This window comes from Haemaphysalis longicornis, unplaced genomic scaffold (genome assembly GCF_048455015.1).
Source record: "Haemaphysalis longicornis isolate Haplotype H1 unplaced genomic scaffold, Haemaphysalis longicornis Haplotype H1 scaffold_8, whole genome shotgun sequence".
Classification (NCBI taxonomy): Eukaryota; Metazoa; Arthropoda; class Arachnida; order Ixodida; family Ixodidae; genus Haemaphysalis; species Haemaphysalis longicornis.
The window spans coordinates 108,373,339-108,394,205 of record NW_027526445.1 but is presented as its reverse complement, the minus strand read 5'-3'; the positions used below and the strand labels follow the sequence as shown (position 1 = coordinate 108,394,205).

General features: G+C 45.7%; 1 protein-coding gene across 1 annotated transcript in view; it reads right to left on the bottom strand.

The window, feature by feature from the left end:
* Positions 1 to 4,700: 4,700 nt before the first annotated feature.
* Positions 4,701 to 20,867, bottom strand: part of LOC144148892 (uncharacterized) — a 28,901-nt gene continuing 12,734 nt past the window's right edge. Inside the window, exons 3-5 of the mRNA XM_077680416.1 lie at positions 9,655 to 9,800; positions 6,913 to 7,042; positions 4,701 to 5,036 (exon numbers count right to left, since the gene is read on the bottom strand). Coding sequence (XP_077536542.1) covers positions 4,784 to 5,036; positions 6,913 to 7,042; positions 9,655 to 9,800 — 529 coding nt within the window. The 3' untranslated portion in view covers positions 4,701 to 4,783. The remainder of the gene's footprint in view (positions 5,037 to 6,912; positions 7,043 to 9,654; positions 9,801 to 20,867) is intronic.

The window sequence follows — 20,867 nt, the reverse complement described above, 5'->3', positions numbered from 1 at the left end:
TCAATTAAAAACATTGACACGTGACATTGCTAAACCGAAGCGCTAATGACTTCCACGGAGCCATCTGAGGGTATATTCGTGGTCGCGTGGAAGAGCTTTTAACGGCTACCCTTTATCTTATGCTTTATCAGTGGCCCTTGCAAAGGCTATAATGTCAAATGGATTTCGAATGACCCAAGGGCCCTAAACTAAACAGTCGTGACTGTGCTCAAAGGGCTCTTGCCGTGTTCAATCTAAAATTTCATATTGCGATCCGCGTAACCTGTATTTTGTCTAATTTCTTCTGCCCTTCTTGTCTCTGTGTTCACACGTTGCGAACTCCTCTTCAGAGCGCGGGTGTGCCAGTACCCCTGCTTTTCCTAATGTTAGTGAGTAGCGAGGGTACTGCCGCCGCATCCGGGGGAAGATAACTTCACATTGGTATACGTTCATTCAGTATCGCAATTTATCCAGTGAACCGCAATTCCGTGTCGTAAACCGTGTTGTAAAGTTCCGACAGGTAAAATCACGAATTTTTAGAAATATTTTTTTGACGTTTACTTTATTTGCGGCATTAATTGAAAGCAGCTGAGTGGAATTTGTACTGTCCATTGAGAGATCGCAGTTAATCGGCTACTTTGATCCGCCCCAGAGTAGGGGACAAATCACCTTCCGATTGTCCATACATAGGGCTTAAGAGAAACTTAGCAACTTTATACGTTGAATAACTCTGCTTAGTTCTGTACATTGTATTTTTTAATCTGCAACAATTTTTTACTTATACATTGCAACTCAAATTAACTAGTCCAAACCCCACCCTGGAGTTCATTTTATTAATTGTGGTGTTTAACGTGTTGACGAAATGCAGCAGTTGAGGCGCGCCGCAGTGGAATGATCAGGATTCATTTTGCCCACCTGGGGATCTTTAAAGTGCGCCGAAAGCTCGAAAACACGGGCGTTTTTTATTTTTTGCTTCGATCAGAAAAGCGGCCGTCGCGGCCGGGAATTGAACTTGCGTCATCGTGCTCAGCTAACCGTGGCGTTAAAATGTGTGCCAATGTTCCATGATTTAGATACGGCGGCAGATCTTGTTTAACCATTCTCACTCCATACCCCGCCTATCACTTTGAAGAGGGCAGCACTGCCACCAAACCTGGATTCTGATCTAAACTATACGGGTAACGGGGCCACTGCCGCATTTTTCTATTGTCATTCTAGGTACGTGTTGGCCAGATGGTATTAACATAGCCGGTTTAACCTGTATATATACTCGTAAAGTACCCATTACGGCCAGAGCGCCGGAAACGCAATTTACTTTACGATTAGTTCAATTGAAACACTCTTTATAAGCAGGCAGTCAAACCCGCTCAGGGAAGCCCAGTGAAGCCATCTACTTGCCCTTACGAAATAAAATCACAAAGGAACGTGCGCTACGAATACATTCACCGCGTTCCGTCGGTAATTGGCTGAGTTGCTTGAACCTTTATTATGCTTACGTTGTGTTGCCTAGAAAAACTTGGCGAGAGTAGGAAAATGAATGGAGCTGGGCTGCACGCAACAAACCAAGCGCCATACGCTTTCCTGATAGACCAGAGCCCTGTTTTAACTTCCTTTTACATATATTAGGCTTGCAGTAAATAATTGTACCGGGCGCACGGCTGCACCGCCGAGAACGTGAACACGTTCCAGGGCTTCCACTACGTACCGGCTCCCTATAAATATTGAAGGGGGAAAGCAAACTCAAACACTACGATTGCAAGCAGTTTTTGGTGCAAGCGTACATGTAGGCAACTGATCACCGGGGCCCAAGAGGAAAGCGAAAAGCGTGACTTGTTATTTCTGACTGAGAGAGTCCCTAAGTACGAATAAAAGAACTCGCGGACATGGACGAACTTCTTAAGAGCCATGACTGTGAAATCGTTAATGTCTAATTAAATACCGCGGCGTTCCTTTTAGAGGTTTGCACGGCAAATAATGTTTTCGATATTTTCCGGAGCGGTTTGTTTTCATGTTTTGTAGTTTAACCCTTGACACTCTGGCGTCTTATATTTAGGACATGAAGCAGGAGACTTGTAGCAGTTGAATATCAACACCCAAAACCATGAGTTTTCTGGAAAATTGTTCTTTAAGGATGCCTCTTTGTGTATATATCGCTATTGTTCGTTTTTGCTGTAGCTCAACGCTAGAAAGAGGAAGGCATTGCAGTGAAGGCCAAACTGACGTCAGGGGGACCCAAGGACCGACGCTCTAGTTTGATGACATCGCTGTAAATCTAAAAATACTTGCACTACCGGGTTATTGCATTACCAATACTTGCACTACCGGTCTGTGGGCTAATTCCTTTTTAAATTTACGAAAACAAAATTTTTTTTCTATTGTGCACGAATGTGCCATCTGTTGGGATAGACAATAAGTCGAATCTGGCTTCACGTTGTGGAGGTTGGAAGTTCAATTCTCCCCTGGCGCGACGTTTTTTTTTTAAGCTGCCGTTGGCGTATTTGGAAACTGAAATCAAATGTTTTCGCAGAACAAGCGGCTTTGACTCAGGCAGAATCGTCAAAGCTCCTTCACTGTGTCTGTTTACTGAACGCTGCCGTTGATTCTGGGCATGGTGGCTCAGTTAGCCACACTGAGAGCAACCCAGTGCCGGCGGGCGGCGTGTCTTTAGAATTTTCAGAATAATGTTTAGAAATACTTATACAATTTAAACTTGTACAAATACTTGTGTTAAAAGGTTTTCAATACGTAAATAAACGTTTCAGCAGTTACAGTAGCTGCTAGGTTTGCAGGTCACGTGACAGGGACACATATTGTAGTGCCAAGTTTCGACACTACGAACCGCCACCCTTCCGATTTCAGAAATGTGCTGCCAAATGAAAATTATTTCCGCCGATTTGTTTAGAAATTGCTTGTGGTTACCCGGCTATATCAAACGCCGGCTTTCATATTAGCTAGAGAACATATACGCGACAAAAATCGGTTTTCTGTCCCTTTAATGGGTTTTTAAAACGTGCTATGAAATTTTGCTCCATGTCGCTTCATGGGCATTTGCATCTAATGTTGCTTACACTTGTGAATGGTTTACAAGTGGAAATTTTCAATAGATGTATCCGATCCGCCTTTAGTCCCTTAGAGTAATGCAGTCGAACTAGTGCGCGGAAATTCATCCTTCAGGATCATTTCGGGGGCTTTCATTCAGTTTCCATTCCGGCCCAAATTTGTTTTTTGAGCTCTTCTACTTGATGTGTCTGTTCTGGCTCTCTTGCCTCTTCGCTATTGGCGGAACAGTTTTGCTGTTACACACGCTGGATGCTGGCTTTCGAGCTGAAAGGGGCGTTCACTGTTCAATTTTTTCAAATCACATATGTTATATACAGTTACATGATGCAGACGAAGACACAGTTGCTTGACGTTTCTCATTATTGGCAACAGGTGCACGAGCGTAATAGGTGAAGAACACCTTTCACCTAACACGAAGTTATATGCGATATCTCACCGGGTTATCTGTTAACTTTAAAGAAGGATATACTCAGAGTTACGCCATACCACGGATGGCTCACCTACCGATACCCTGCTTGCTTTGCAGTAAAATCTTTTTATCTATCTAAAGAGTTCGTTGGTCTCTGTGACTGCATTATATTTGCGACAATTCAGATGGAGGTTTCCCACCTTGTCCCCGACAACATGAAGAAAAAGCCGGTCTTGTATTGCACAGCTTTTAGCTTTTTCCTCTTTGCTAATGCTGGCAGCTATTGCCATTTCGTATATTTCTATCCAGTCACCATCGGGCAACATTTTATGAGCCACCCAATCTTGCGCACCACCTAGATTTTCTTAGGTGTGACCTCTAAACGTGGCAGCATTCCTTATTGGGTTTTTCTGGACACCCAGTGGTGATGTCAAGAGTACCACACATGCCGTATACATTCAGTGTGCTTGGAGCTCAGATCTGAAGCGTTGGGTTTTGCGTTTGGCATCGGTGTGTACCTAACGGAGTAAGCAAGGTCGTGTCGAAGGCATAAAAAAAGCGACCACAAATATTGAGCGCAGCGAAGGATGAATAGAGGGGATAGTGAAGGCTACGGAGACATGAAATGCGTTGGAAGGTACAGCAGACGCTCGATAGGAAAAGCGGAGGGAAGAGTATGGCGGAAGAGTGATGAGGAAAGCGGAATTGGGTGTACAATTGTTTGCACCCTAAAAAATTTCGGTGCGTCCTATTGCGGAGCGGAGCGCTAAGCCACTGCCATAGGTATGGCTAAGAGTGAAATTCACCACGCAAATGGAGCCTTAGGAATTGGGGTAGCAATTATTTCGACGAGAAAAATTAAGAAAGGGGCCCAGCAAGTCCCGGTTCTCTGGCACTCGAGCACTCGTCGCTGTGGCTCAGCGGCTAAGGCGTTGTCCTGCTTAACTAAAAAAAGCGACCGATGCTTGACTAAAGAAGCGTAAAATACAAGCGTTGAGGGAGGATAAACCTTCCTTACATTCTGGTCTTGTAAACAAACGTGCATATATATACAGTATTATGGTGCATACATTTTACGCCCTGTTGTTTGCTCTCGTAGGTATGCTTCACTGAGCTTACAGGGGATATTGCGCAGTGGTCATTTTTAAGATAATTTTTTTTTGCGTTTTCATTTTTTAAGACGTCCACTATGCCTTTCCTACACACCGAAGTTTGTAGTGTACCGCTGCTGTTTAGTTGAGAGTTGGCCTACTGAATCATTCTCCCTTTATTTAATGCATGCTCTAGCTGCACGTTCTGTTTTTGTAAAGGTGAGAAATGCCCGTAATAGAACACCTAGCCCAGATTTTCACCAAGCACGATAATGGGCTGAATAACACCCCTGCCAATAGCGCAGCTGTCGTTTTTCGTGGAGAGTGCCGGGAGAGCTTCGCAAGCTCCCGTCCCTTTCTTGTACTTGCTGCAGAACAGGCTGAGGCCATTATCAACCACCTTGTCTGTTATCACTTTGCAGATTTTGCTGGAAGCAGGAACGTTGCATTGGCTTTTCAGGGCCCTTTCGGTGCATTCTAAAAAGTCCTCGTGGTAACTGAAAATGTAAAAAAGGGAAAGCCGTATTAAAACGTGAAACGATATTCCTGGTGCAGCGGAATCAAGCAAATGCATGCACCAATTTACGCACTTATACTCCTTCTTTTACTACGTTATAAAAACCCATTTGTTAGACATGTGGATACGCGCGTATGTGTGAGCACGAGAAAAGCAGAAAATATTGACCTTACTAAAACATATTTGGTTACTGAACTCTATTCTTCTATTACTCCCATATTCATCGATTTGCGGACGTAACTAGAAAAATTCGTCCCACACAGAAAGCACCTGGTGGTTTCTGGCTATTCCAAAGTAATCCTAAAAATGTTCAGGCAACTCTCTTGACCATCATTCTTCGGTCCCCCTCAACATTTCACAAAACGCCGAACTAATCTTTCGCCTTTTTTTGCGTATTTGGTAGCAAACACTGGCATTTGGAGGATGATTTCAAGCAAGAGAAGGGTAGCACGCCATTTGAAGCCTTTTGAATGCTCTTTTGCAGCAGTGCAAGCAGAATTGCACATTTTTCAGTGTGGGTAGACAACCATTCGTTTAGGTGTCGTCTCTTTCATATTTCAGAAAATGTGGCGAGGTTGACGGGACCAGTAATGCTTAAACAGAACAACTATAAACGAGTTCTGGTTGGACGTTTTGACGAACCTTCTCTCCCCATGCCTACTGTGCGGTGCTTTGGGAGGTATTCTAAATGTTTTTCCAATCCAATCCAATAGTAAACCCACTGCCGCTGCCTTCATGTTTGCCTTGCAGTTTCCTTTAAAACACCTACAGAGATAATATGATACTTTTAGGCGAGAAATAACTCGAACCTATTTATTTTAACCTGTTTTATGGTGTTCGCACTGAAGACTCCTTTAGTGCCTAAATATTAGGCATAACTATTGACCAGTCAAAAAATTATTTTTTTTGTATTTAGCCGACGGATATTTTAGTGCAATAAACATAACGCAGATAACAATAGCCTGTTAGTGAAACACGTTGGTTCACAAAAGACTTCGTTTCTTTGTCCACCCTTAGAAAACAAGAACTTAAATTGACTAGCCTACTTTTCGACAAGGAGCAGCTCAAGAACCTGGAATTACACCAGTCAAAGCGAGTGAATATTTTTATACAACACCAATCATTCACGTATGTGAGCTTATTTTTTATTCCGTAGCACAAAAAACACGTACTTACTGGCTGGGGAATTATTTCCCTGTTTAGTAACTATTAAACTGGCGTTACGCTACTAATTAGGAAGATTTAGGGCCAGCGAATGTTCCGTAACCAATCGAGATATAGGAAGTATTCTAGGTTCCAGAAAGCAGATCTTATTGCCTATTGCTGAAGAGCGTTCACAAGGTCCTAGCTTGCAACTCAACGTTAGCTTTAGGGAACTGTAGAAACACTTTGGTTGGCGTATGTGCGAGGCTATTCTTAAAGCGAAGTTTATTTGCTCCTAACCAATGGCGTTAACGTACGAGTAAAGCACACTGCAGGAAGGCCAGCATTGCACAACGGGGTTCGCAAAGGTGCATCAATCATACACCCACTAAATACCAATGCGATATCTTTGCAATCCCAAGAGACCTCTCGTAATACCCAAAGTGTAGTCTGGCTGTACACGCGGTTAGCGATGATTACGATGATGATAATAATGATAAACTACTTTTTTTAACAAGGTTTGACTTCGGATCCTGACCTTGGCAGTATAGGTGTTGGACTTCGGGAGAGTGAGTCATGGACTTCTGATTTGGCTGAGGTTGCAAGATATAGCGTCGCGGTTCGACCATACTTCTCTGAAAAAAAACTGACTTTCACTTTAATCTGATGTGGACTATTACCAATCGGGGATGGAAAGTTCACAATGCACTCACCAGCAACTGTACGCCATCTGCTGGTTGACAGGTGCAGTAGTAGCACGATGCAAGGCAACGAAGAAGTCGTTTAGGCAGGCATGTATGGCCGGACCGGCCTTGTTGATATAGGCAATGTTGTCAATATATCCTGCCAGGGGTTTAAAAACAAGGTTATTTACTCGAGCAGTACAACGAAACACCAGAAAAGAGTACGAGCCCCATTGAATAGCTACCAGAGATTGTGGTGGCAATTTAGGAGCTTTTACTTCATATTAAGCATAAATAATTCGAGGCTTTGGCTATAATTTCGCCGCTGGCTGAATTTTTGGCAGATTTCGCCGCTGCAGGAATAAATGACTCAGGAGTTCTGAACTGCGCAAATGGGCCAGATGATGCTGTGGAATACCGACTCATAAAGAAGTCAGTTTAGCAGTCGTTCAGAGGTTGCTTTGGAACCACTGCACAAATATGAAATTGTTTTAAAGGAAGCGCTTATCGTTACTTTTTCACGCCGTTTGACTGTGCACGCAGCTGAATGCACAAGCTGCACAAAAAGGGCGCGGATTTCCTTACAAATATTATGCAAATTGTAGCATCGGTGTTTTAAGAAATATTCAGTGCTTAGGCCCAGGTACTGTTAATCACGGCTCACGCTTCATGCATCAAAAGGTAACCACGCTATTCCAAATTTTTGTGCACGCTCTGAACGAATGAAAGAGTTCTAAATTGAGAAAAGTAGTAAATATTTTGCAGTCAATACAACATATTTAACTTCCAAAGAGCCATCTAAGTTTGTTATTTGAAAATTCGGAAAGCTCGAACGAAATCTCTTTGCGGTAATTTATTTGCCACCTTCAGAAATATTTACACCATGCTTTGTAAACCTTTTCTCTAGGTTTTCACACACTCTATAACGCACTACCGTTTTCTAAACACAGAGCGGATCATTTGTAACTCTTTGCTCGGCACGAAGAGCCGAATGTACTCTGACAATAAGCATACTATGCACAAGCGAACACGCCCTACATTTTCTGAAGCTGGTCATTTTCTATTCTACGCATAATCACTTTACAATTTATGCACAATACCAAAGGTTTTTAGTTTCAAACATTTTTACCAAACAAAATAGTATTTAATCTAAAGGTCACTCATAACTCCACGCTCTGGACCGCCGTTCTTACATCTGTCTGCGGTGGCAGGTCTTGCTCTTGGACTTCCAGCCTTACCGTCAAACTCGGCCTCCGATAATACGCACCGTCTCAAATATTGCAAGCCCAACAAGTTAACTGACGCACAAGACTATCTCTAAAACATGCAGTCCGACCTGTTCCCCCAAAAGTAAGCCGCACCGTTGTTCCCCAAACATAAGAACCCTCTCGTATTTCTGCAAAAGATTCGCGCCAGCATCGAAAGCAGCTCTCATTCAATGGAATAGGCGTCCTGTTTACATTAGGGCGCCGGAAAAAATGCGCGAATCCTCTATGTTTAGAGACGCTGCTCGAACAAACTCTACACCTGATCGAAGCCGGAGCATACCACAGCCACCAAGCTCAAGCCCTGGTAGTACTCAACCGCAAGAAACAATCGCTACGGGCGCCACACTGTCGCCATATACGGTTGCCACATACAACCTTCCTAACAGCAGTATGAACTGACATTACCCTATAGCTTCAAGCACTGCCACAACAGACGCCATCATCTTATTCCCTCACTACTAATAAGTGTGTCGCCATTACCAAAAGATATATCTTGACCAAGGCTGTGAACACAGCTGTTACAACGCGTATAAAACTACCCTCATATCCCTCCACTGGACATTAGACGACGCTATTGTACCTGGGAGTTTGTAAACCTGCCCGCGACGTAACTACCCGGTCTTCAAAAAATACCGAAATACCCATCGGAATCCTTTACACACTTTCCAGTCGCAAAATTATATACGCTATCTTGTATCACACGTTGTTTGATATCAGGAATGTTACATCCAAAGCTCCAGTAATTTTTATGAAATACCTTTACACATTACTACTACAGTCGCACAGTCACAGGCCGACTTTAGTGAAATAAACCTATATATAAATTTTTAATTCCAAATATAATAATATATATATAAATATATATATATATATATATATATATATATAGATATATATATATATATATATATATATATATATAAATATATATATATATATATATATATATATATATATATATATATATATATATATATATATACATATATATATATATATTAAACTCATTTAAAATAAATCAAGCAGCAGATATTGCTAATTGCAACTATCGTTCCTTTCGTTCCTTTCAACACCACCAATGTACGTCTTTGCAGACGCCTACAAACACAGACGAACTAGGTTCAACACGACAACGCTATTCAACTCTTCACGCAAAATGACCTCTATAAATTCCAGCCTCGCAACTCCCCCCTCTTGATGTGCCACCCAAGCCGCATGTTTCCCCTCCTGGGAGAGGTGGAAGTGCGAGCTGATGAGGTTCCTGCGAGAAACGTTCGCCAACTCTGCGGCTCACGCAAGAAATGCTGCATACGCTCGCGGTTGCTTCTACAGGAAAGCCCTTGCACGACGGCACGTTTTTCACCAATAAACATGCATCAACAACAGCAATCGGCCTAACAAGACGCGTCCATTTATTTTACAATCACGAACGGTCTGTATTAAAAGCAGGTGCCGGTGAACAATCACTGTTGAGATTGCAAAACTTAGGTTTTGAGCAAATTACCTTGATGCTTTGCAGTAGCGTTGTTGCAGATACTGTCGTACTCATCTTTGGCAGCTTTGACCGACAAGTGAACAATGACTTTAGGTAGACCTTCCAGGCACGCAGTAACAAAATTTTCTACGCACTGCAACTGCCCTTTGAAGAGCCTGTGAAAAAGAGCAAATAAAAACAGGCACAATTATTACGTTTCGCGCTCTCGGCTGAAGTTTTCGGTCATCTCTATGTTTGAAAGTTGAAAAAATGTACAAATCAGAGTTGCCTGTTTTACAGAGCCTATAAATGTAGCTAAACTAAAATTAGTGCAAAGGACGTAAGTGGAACACATTTGTTTGCTGCTGCTGTGTGATCCGATGGTGTTTGAACCCAGTGTTCCGATTACAACAATTTTTTAAAGGAAATCAACTACACTTAAATTTTATTATACATGGAACATGTTGTTGGTGATGACGTGGATCCCATCGATGTTTTCGGGTAATACTGACAAGGGGCAATTTCCCATGGCCAGCATTGCTCTTAATCTTTCTCTTTCGCACAAGTCTGCATGTACTAAGTCCTTTGCCGTTATGCGAGTAAAGTTTTAGCACCCCGGGTCTTCCCCGTAGCATCTCGATGCGCTACCACTGAGCTATCATCACAAGCCGGTTGTCGTCGTGGTAGTTCCTTTCTTTCACAGTGCATACGCGCTGAGGGGATGGACCGGGATTCAGGAGCTCTTAGGGGCCTGGTTTACAAAATTTTCGAAACTCAAAGTGGAAACATAAAAGTTGTACAATAAAGGTCGTGCTGCGCTGCAATAAAAGAAATGAAAGCGAAGAAGGAGGCGCATATATAGTGTCGCAGAAAAGAAGCCGTTCAAAGTATTTCGCGCCGAATGAATAAAAAAAACAACAGCACACAAGGTGACGCAAATATGCACTGCCTATTATGTTGACCATACCACCCAATAATGTACAGCTTTATTCGGTTGACCCGACCACAGGGTTATATTCTGTTTTGTGCTTCGGATATAACAGCTCCGCTCGCGGCTTTTGTGGGGCAGTGTTAGATTCTTGGTTTTCTATGCTAACACCCTGTGTTCGAGAGAGAGCAGTTGGGAAGTTTTCTTTTCCAGTAAATTTGTAGCCGTAACCTGTTCGTTGAAGGGAATCATACACATTTTTTAGTAATTAAGTATGAATTGGTATCTTTTAAGTCGTTTCAGAGGAGTATGGATCAACTATACCGTGGTACGGTCCACACAAGACCGCTGAGGTGGTGTGGCCTACACTCTGGTGTGGTTCACAGAATAAGGCGCACCTTATCCTGTGTTTATAATGAATGTTATCATCATCCTCATCATCAAGATGGTTTTCAGTCTATATAAGTCCACTGGTCAGAGACATCGAAACTGATACGCGAATTCGTTGTAGCATTTCCTCTTCTAGCCTGAATTTTCCGTAAGGCATAAAAAACAATTTTTTGCTACCGCCTTTGCTAGTCTGCTGAAAAGGAAGCCGCTGAAGAACTTTTACCCATGCCGTGGTTTTCGGAAGAAAGTTGCGGCTATGGCACAAAAACAAAACAAGAGGTCCTAATAGACCAGCACCTGGTGATTTTTTTCAGAAACAAATTACTTACGGCAACTTCACGTGTTTTTCAATAAAGTACCTAATGTGGTGACATTTGTATTGCAGCCAAAATGCCTGTATTCCGTTAATAAATACGGGTGTAAATGGACGGCCACAGAAAAACGGAGATAATCGGCATAAACTTGAGGTATAAGAGCAGTCAGCACTTCACTGAAGGGGAGGTACATGATGCCGTTTGTTGCATATGCCGCCATGAATGTGTGGATTCCACCTGAGCACGGGCGTCGCAGCCACCGATTCTTTAATCAGGTTGCACTGATTAAAGTTGCTGGAATGCGAAATCGCGACAACCGGTCTTAAGAGGTTATGAGAGTCGCCTCCCTCCATAACACGTAAGGGGACTTAGGTGCCTCAAGGAATTTTTGCGGGAATGAACGTGGCATGTCCGGTAGAGATGGGCAAAACGACTCACTTCAGTGACCGGCTCAGAACGGCTCAGCTCACTGTAGTGAACCGGTTCCTTTGAACGGTTCAGCGGTTCATTTAGGTCTGTAACCTGTGTTAAGCATGCACAAGCTAAATTATTACTTAATTGTTATTGAGTCACTTATTTTGTAACAACATCCGGTGTATTTGTACCGAAAAGAATTGGCCTCACCATCATTACAAAAGTTTTTATGCGATAGTGGTATTTCAGGATCACTCTCGGTCGATATATAAAGAAACAAAATGCCATTTTTTGTCAACTTTATAACCTCATATATACGATCTCTACTAGTGAGCTGTGACGCCAGAAAAAAAATGATTCTGGGAAACATAATACGAGAAACTAATTTTAATATTGTGATGGTGAACAAGACTTTGTTCAGTTTATTCGAATCGAGACGGGTCCGCGGTTTGGCAGGGATAATAAATGACGCGAAAGTTGCACACAAGACCCAGCTGGGTCGGCCGATACGCCTTTATTAACTCTACCGGAACGTGCCGACTAGAGTTCCTGTATATACAGGAACTCTAGTGGCGACACAACTGCTCAGCACGATTTCTAATCGAGTGAGCAGCCGCTGAACGGCGCTTCTTATGAGAGCCGGTTTGCCAAAAGAACCGCCGGGAGCCGAGAATCGCCGCTGAAATGAGTACTTGAGAAGATCAGGCTCTTTCCTGACTCGGACAACAGCTGAACGCACAAATGTAACTGTGGTGAATCATATGGTCACAGGGGTTTATATTTCTATTACTTTGAAAATACAGACGCAGTTCGTTGACTGCTGCCATTGCGGCCTCCTGATCAGTCATTCACCACCGCCTCCGCCGCCGCCGTCTCTCAACCGCTGTTCCCAAATGACACCTCAGAAGATCCGCTTCGCGAAGAGCGGCTCTTGTAAAGACCGGGACAGAAAAACCGAAGAACGGCTCAAAAGAACCGGCTCTCCTTACTCGACTGTCTGCTCACACGACAGGAGGCACTGGAGGAATTTGGAATTAGCCCCACCAGGCGACTGCTCCGGCAAGGCAGGGAGGGGCTTTCTTGCGTCTATAATAGACGGCGCGAAACTCGCCCCGAAGACCCGGATCCTTTGAGCTGTTCTTCGGCTGACTGAGCGGAAGAGCCGGAAGAGCCGAAGAACTGGTCAAAACTGCATCCGGTTCTCCTGACTCGAATTGTCTGCTTCCACGGGAGGGGCGCGCTGGAGGAATTTGAAAAATTAGCCCCAGCCAGCCCGGCAGTACAGTTGCTTTCTCGCGCCTTTAACAGATGGCGCAAAGAGACGGCTGATTTGACCCGGATCTTCTGCTCTTCGGCTCAGTGAGTGAGCGAAAGAGCCGGAAGAGCCGAAGAACGGGTCAAAACTGCATCCGGTTCTCCTGACTCGAATTGTCTGCTCCTACGACAGGGGCACTTGAGGAATTTCGAAAATTAGCCCCAGCTGGCCAGGCAGTGGAGATGCTTTCTCGCGCCGGCAATAGCTTGCGCAGGGGGCCCGGCTTTTCGGCTTCGTTGGTTTTCCTCCATAGTTTGCTGTGCTCTGGCTCGCCCCGTTCGACACGGATCACTGAGTGGGCGAGAAGGGGCTCCCTCTCTCCAAAAGAACGGCCACTCGCTTTTACTGAGGCAAAGTTCACTCGCTCTTCAGAAAGAGCGGCTCAAAAGATCCGGATCACTCCTGAGCGACGCATTTTCGCGTTTTTCGCGTTTCGCGTTTCTGTGTCAACAGAGAGGCGGTAGAATAGTGCGCAACAAAAACTGAGTGGGCGACCACTTCGACAGGGCCATGTTGCGGGAACTGGTTCGAGAATGGGGAGAGCGACGTTGTCAAGCAGACGAAGCAGGATTAGTAAATAATGTAGAATGAAGTCAATTATTGTTCAACCTAACGCATATGTTGCAAGGCGAAGTGGTACAACAGCGTATTCCGGGAATGTTATACGCAGACGACATTGTTCTTTTAGCTGACCCATATGCACCCGCCAGACCGATATGCACCCGCCGCGGTGAATGAGCGGCTAAGGCGTTGCGCTGGTGAGCACGAGGTCGCGGGTTCGATTCCCGGCCGCGGCAGCCGTTTTTCTGATGGAAGCGAAAAGCAAAAACGCCCGTCTGTACGAGATTTCGGCGCACGTTAAAGATCCCCAGGTGGTCAAAATAAATCCGGAGCCTTCAATTACGGCGTGCCTCATCGCCGGCGTTGCGTCGGTGCGTTAAACCCTTCAATCAAGCAATCAGACCAATATGCAACGACTCATAAATATTAGCACAAGGAAGCCACCTATCTCGGGCTAAATTTGAGAGCAGCAAAATCCGGAAGAATGGTTTTCAATGACACTAGAACTGACGCAGTGTCAATCCAGCATGCCGAATTACCCTGAGTCAAGGAAAAAAATATTTGGTAATGTGCGTAAACGAAGAGGACAACTACTTAACAACGCATGAGGAGCAATTTCAGGGCAAGGAAAAGCGAAACGCAGCTATAATGAAGTATAGAACTCTGTCGGGGCATAACAAATATGAAGTAGTGAAAGGAATGTGGAATGGAGTAATGGTTCCGGTTCTCACATTTGGGGATGCACTACTGTCACGCGTCTCACACGGCAGAGAAATGAGGCTCAAGTCGATTCATTCGATGGCAACACAATATATTTACATAACAAAACCACTCAAACGAACGAAATCATAGCGACTGAACACGCATATTTCACACTAAACAGCAAAAACAAGCACGACCTCACACTACCAACACTCTACTCCTAAAGTCACTATAATACATTAACTGCCTCTGTCAGATTCAAACAAATCCTACCGCCGGTACCACGGTGCGATGCCGATGACGTGGCCCAGTGGATCGGTTGGGTTACTCGTCACCCAACGTCGCCGAACGTCGCAATGGCCCGTGCTGGTGCGTCGTGGTCCGGAGCTGCCCGCTGTGCGATGACTCGGCTTCGCTGAGCAGCGCGGCTCAGCAGGGGGCCAGCAGAGCGAAGCTGCTGGTAATCGGTGGTCTTGAGCTGCCCGCTGCCAGACGGTGCGGTGCCGCTGGTGCGTCGTGGGGCACTGCTCGACGGGTCACCGGCGGTGCGATGCCGCCGGTCAGCAGGAGGCCAGCAGAGCGCAGCTGCTGGTAATCGGTGGTTCCGGGCAGCCCGCTGCCAGACGGTGCGGTGCCGCCGGCCCGAACTTCCCACCGTTCCTCCAAAGAACCCGTTCCACTCTGTCCACTCCAACCTTGTTCTCTTCCTCTTCACCTCGGATTAATCGTGTGCAGTTCCCATTCGCTGAACAAGCTACCTCCTCCTCCTCTTCGATTACCCTGTGTTTCTTCTCCATTGGTCACTTCAACATCCTTCTCACCATCCCGTATGCTGATTCTTCTTTCTCTTCCTCTTTTATGACATCTTCTTTCATCATCTTCTCGGGCCAATCCCCGTTGGGGTATGAGTTCTTACCACATGACATTACCCCCCGAAATTGAAGAGTTTTTTTGTTTAAAAAAAACTGCTGCACACCACGCCTGTTCGTGGAAACAAAGTCCTCAGTCCGTACGTCACAACAACATCAGTCCTATTAAGCTACTACATCAGTCCTACTAAACTACTACTATTCATCACACACCAAGTTCACTCTTCACCAAAACTAACTTGAAATCCTACAGTCAATCAAAACAGGTAACCCTAAAAGACAACCCTTCCTCATCCTCTTACACTAATGTACTCATGAAAAGTGCTCCAAGATCACCAAAACCAAACACATCAACAAATCTCAAGATTGCAAAGACTCTTAATCAATCTACACTACTCAACTACCTCCTTTCCGTGAACACTTCATACCCCTACAACACCTTGTCGTCTGCACCATACCACAACATGTATGCTCTATCTTATTATCTCACCTATTCGTCACCTTTATTAGTCCTCTTTCTCTCCAGGTCATCTCCATGCATTCCATCAGGTTAGTTGACCTTTGCCTTCATCTTCACCTTCTTGCGCCTCTTCCATTCAGCACCTTTCGCTACACTGCCATCTCTCTTTGAACCACGATCGATGTTCACTTGTCTCACTACCGTGTCACTTTTCACACAGCTCTGTTCATGCACTCGAACCTTCCTAAGAACCAAACTCTTTTTCCCCCTCTGCTTCGCACGCTTACAAAAGCGCGGGCACTTTTTCTCGCGGTCTTAGGTCGCGGCAACCTTACGATGTGCTGGCCATTGCCTTTCGCTGGGGACTAACCCCGGTCCTGCGCCTAGCCTAAATTTCTCGAGCCGGGACTCCTTGTCAACAACAAGCTGCTCGGTCTGAGGGAGCTGTCCTAGTTGCTCTGAAATCCCTCCACCTGGCTGTGCACTGGTCACCCTGTTTATCATCGTAGACGCTGAGCTGTCCGCTAAGCCGTCTAGAGAATTCGCACTGTCCTTTTTTGGGGCAAGTGTACCCTCAATAGTCCTAGGCATTTCTACGCGACCAGCCATAGCGCTTTCTGTCCGGAGGCTATCACTGCCAGTGCACGGAGCGGCAGGATCCTCTGTCTCCATTATTAATCTTTCTGAGACCGTCATATCGATTGAGTCATCAGAAGTACTAGGCGGCCACAAGCTGTCCTCGCCTGGCGTGTTTTGGCGGTGATCTCCAAGCGCCTGGCCTTCGATTCTGCCATACTCGGCCCGTTCACCTCCTTGCGCTTCGAATGCGCCTTCCTTCACTGGGGTCGTTTGCGAGAACCCTTTTGATTCTATTTTTTCATTGTCATCACCGCGCTGTGCAAACCGCGTTCTCTCAAAAGCGCGTGCTTCTTCCCTGTCAGCTATCTGCGTCCTTCCTTTGTCACGTGCCTCATAGAGGTCGGCGACCCGCGTGCCTTCAGGATCACGTGCGGCGCGTTCACGGTTCTTAATGCGTTCCCTTTCCTCGAGGCGCCGCGTTAACTCTGCCTTTTCTCGGTCCAACTCTTCTAGCTCGGCAGACCACCTCTCGCGCTCTTGGAGCCGCTCTTCATTTAACAATGCAAAAAACGGCTCTTTGTTTAAACCTGACGAAATAGCCAAGGTTAGAATCTTCTCGAGATCCATCTCTCCACCAGGTAAGACGCGTGGTTGGGCCAAGGATAGATCCTGGCAGGCTCGCCAAATGTTGTCACGCGTCTCACACGGCAGAGAAATGAGGCTCAAGTCGATTCATTCGATGGCAACACAATATATTTACATAACAAAACCACTCAAACGAACGAAATCATAGCGACTGAACACGCATATTTCACACTAAACAGCAAAAACAAGCACGACCTCACACTACCAACACTCTACTCCTAAAGTCACTATAATACATTAACTGCCTTTGTCAGATTCAAACAAATCCTACCGCCGGTACCACGGTGCGATGCCGATGACGTGGCCCTGTGGATCGGTTGGGTTACTCGTCACCCAACGTCGCCGAACGTCGCAATGGCCCGTGCTGGTGCGTCGTGGTCCGGAGCTGCCCGCTGTGCGATGACTCGGCTTCGCTGAGCAGCGCGGCTCAGCAGGGGGCCAGCAGAGCGAAGCTGCTGGTAATCGGTGGTCTTGAGCTGCCCGCTGCCAGACGGTGCGGTGCCGCTGGTGCGTCGTGGGGCACTGCTCGACGGGTCACCGGCGGTGCGATGCCGCCGGTCAGCAGGAGGCAAGCAGAGCGCAGCTGCTGGTAATCGGTGGTTCCGGGCAGCCCGCTGCCAGACGGTGCGGTGCCGCTGGTGCGTTGTGCAGGCACGGCCCGAACTTCCCACCGTTCCTCCAAAGAACCCGTTCCACTCTGTCCACTCCAACCTTGTTCTCTTCCTCTTCACCTCGGATTAATCGTGTGCAGTTCCCATTCGCTGAACAAGCTACCTCCTCCTCCTCTTCGATTACCCTGTGTTTCTTCTCCATTGGTCACTTCAACATCCTTCTCACCATCCCGTATGCTGATTCTTCTTTCTCTTCCTCTTTTATGACATCTTCTTTCATCATCTTCTCGGGCCAATCCCCCTTGGGGTATGAGTTCTTACCACATGACAACTACTCTGGTTAAAATCAGACGCTCTAGCAGGCCCAGAAGCAAACCAGAGAACGGTAAGCCGTTTGGCCTGAGGAGCGCATGGAAGAAGGACTAAGGAAGCTGTGCAGAGACATATGGGCTGGGCGTTGTTTGAAGTTCTAGAAGCGCGGACAAATATGTTTTGAGAGGTGGTTGAGAGCAATGAATCAATATAGGTGGACAGAAAAACGTTTAGGTACCTATACATGAAAAACCTGGACATGCAGTGGCTAAGGACCAGGAGGCTAACGATGAAATAAGGAAAGAACCGTGGAGAATCCAAGAGAGCCTAGAAAACCAAAAAAGAGGCCAGGTAGGTAGAAACGTATAAATGCAGAGAAAAAATGGAAGCTAAAACTTCCTTAGAGATGTGCAGGGCTGAGATATTTGATATCACAAAGGAAAATTGCTTCCAATATTCTAAAGGCCGTGCTTTGGTTTTTGAATCTAGAGCATATTGCTTGCGTTCTAAGAGCGTTGTGGGGAAGTATACCCAAAATAATGGAGTATACGTGGTCTGCGGAACAGAAACGGAAACTATGCGGCACATATTGTTAGAATGAGACAGTACCCACCCAAATCTAGAGGGAAATATTCGGCTTCCAGAAGACCTAGAATTTAAGGGGTAGCACCGTGGCAGTAAACTTCTAGACTGTCGAGGCGACAAAAAGTACATTAGAATTCCGGTGGACGAAAAGCAGAGAGGGTCATATTGCCTTGGACAGCTACCACCCGGAACGGAAAAAAATATGTATTTTGTGCCTCATAAAATTTTGCCCCTGCCCTAAGGGCCGCGCTAGTATGAAACTAAAAGTGTAAAACACAGGTATATTGTTTCTTTCCAGTTTGTTTTGTATGATGACACCTCATTACCCAGCTCCAGTGAGTATACTACTATGAATCATGAATCTTCATCATCATCAGTGGAAAAGCGTTTCCTGTGGCAGTTTTCTGCCCTCCCCACTCGCTGGGCTTGCCGCGTGCTCCTTGTTTGGGTGGTGTCTGTCGTCGAGCCCAAACCCGGGCATCAGCTGCCAAACTACACGCATTTACTGTTATACAGACGGTGCCGTTTGGGGGTAACGTCAACGTCCAAACGGCGGTAGTGGCATTTAGGCATATGTTTATGCTTTTCGTACCCGTTAGACAAGGTTGATGCGTACTGTAAACTGGACTGTATAGCTATGCAAGGGCAAGTATATATGAAAAATTGGACCGGTATCTGCTCGCTTTGCTGCTACTGACTTTGTAAGACGACCGTGCTCTGCCTACCCTGCAACGTAAATGCCTCTCAACTCTCCTCAAACACACCTGTCATGCTTTTCCCATCCCCTGCCACTTCCCTCAAGAAAACAGGGTGGACGTTTGCTCCAGTCACCTTAATTTTCCCCAATTCCCTGTTCGCGCGCTACCTACTGGTACCTTCCGCTACTGAGGTACTTCATGGAATGCCTCCACGAAGCACGAGCCAGGGGCGCCAGCTCTTTTTGCATAAAGATTGGTCAAAACATTTCTTTGAACGCGTATTTTTTATTTCCTACCGAAAAATTAAGCATTCATGTATATTTATTAAACGAGCACTGCAAGCGCCAGTTATGTATGTATGTTTGGATTCAAATATGACTCGTCTTTTCCTTTACTGAACAACGTTGACATGTAGGAAGTGGGTTTACAGAATAATTCGTTGAGAATTTTTGCCCCTTACAAACCCTCGTTTAAGTACCGGATATCACACTGCATATCAATAATGAGAGCACTGCGCATGCTCTCGTTGTTAAGGTATTACGCGTGTTGTCAAAAGTTCGCGGCATCGTTGGCATTAAATTATTCTCATGACCACGTGCTCAACGTATTAAATATTTGTCACGAAGGTCGTTGTCAGTAGTCAGCCTTACATATTCCCGCTAATGCTATAAAATTATGTGCGACACGGGATTGAATTGCTCCGCAAAATAAATTGTGAACATCGCGTCGTTAGGCTTTAAAGATGATAGTGTTTCCTGGTCTAACTTGAACGCAAAAAATTTGGTCTGTCTGTCTGTCTGTCTGTCTGTCTGTCTGTCTGTCTGTGTGTCTGTCTGTCTGTCCCACGACTCAGCCGCCAGGCCAAAGGGAAACAGATCCTGCACAATAGTTTTATATATCCACAGCCAAATCCAAACGTTTCATAGTTGTCAACGTTGTTCAGCCAAAACAAAATATTACGCATTTATTTTCCTTACTAAAAGTGAACGAATGGTCGATTTAATTAAAATACTCCAAGAAAAATAGGAAGGCGGTCGCCCGAGGTTTTCCTAGTGGTACACTGTTAGTCGCGTCCCGGATGGCGTCCTATATATATATGCGGTGGGCAGTTTCAAGACCGTGATATAAGAGGCCCCGACAGACTTCTTTTCCGTGACAAAACCTCAGTTTCTTGCAGCACGCTTATATGCTGCGCCAACGGACCGTGTCACGGCTATAAATTAGCAGACAGCCTGACGCCAGGAATAAAATAAAAAAAAGGGGGGGGGGGGCAATCCGGAAGCTCCGAACGGTATTTGTGGCTTGCGTCACAAGCGCTTATTCCTCCCACACAATGGCCCGCGAGCTTCATTTGCGTTGGCCGACAACGCGCGCCCGACGACGCCTCGAAAGCCGAAAACATTGAAAAAAATTTTGGGCGCACATGCGCAGTAGGACTGAAAAAAAGTTCGCGCGCGTCGAGTTGTCGTCCGTTGATTTGTCTCTATTGAATTGCAAGCAATTTCGGCGCGGAGAAAGTTGGAGTCCCGCGCTTTGATTCTTGCTCTGTGTAGTTCATACTTATTTCCGAGCGTTCACACATTATTTACCACATTCGCTGCCGCTGATATCAAATGTGTGCTTCGAGGTCGGCGTAGCAGTGGAAACAACTGCGAATGCGATGGGTGTATTAGGGCCACCGGGAACGCAAGCCAAGCTGCGGTGCCATGTCAAGCTGGTTGGTGTGTGTATTGCGGGCATAGCGCGGTTGAACACGAAAGCATAGGTATAGTGTTCAGCGATTGAAACGCGCTAGTCGGAGCGCGTAGCTGCCCGTGCCTGTTGTGCCACAGGTGAACGCTTGTAAAAGCGAGCTGGCGC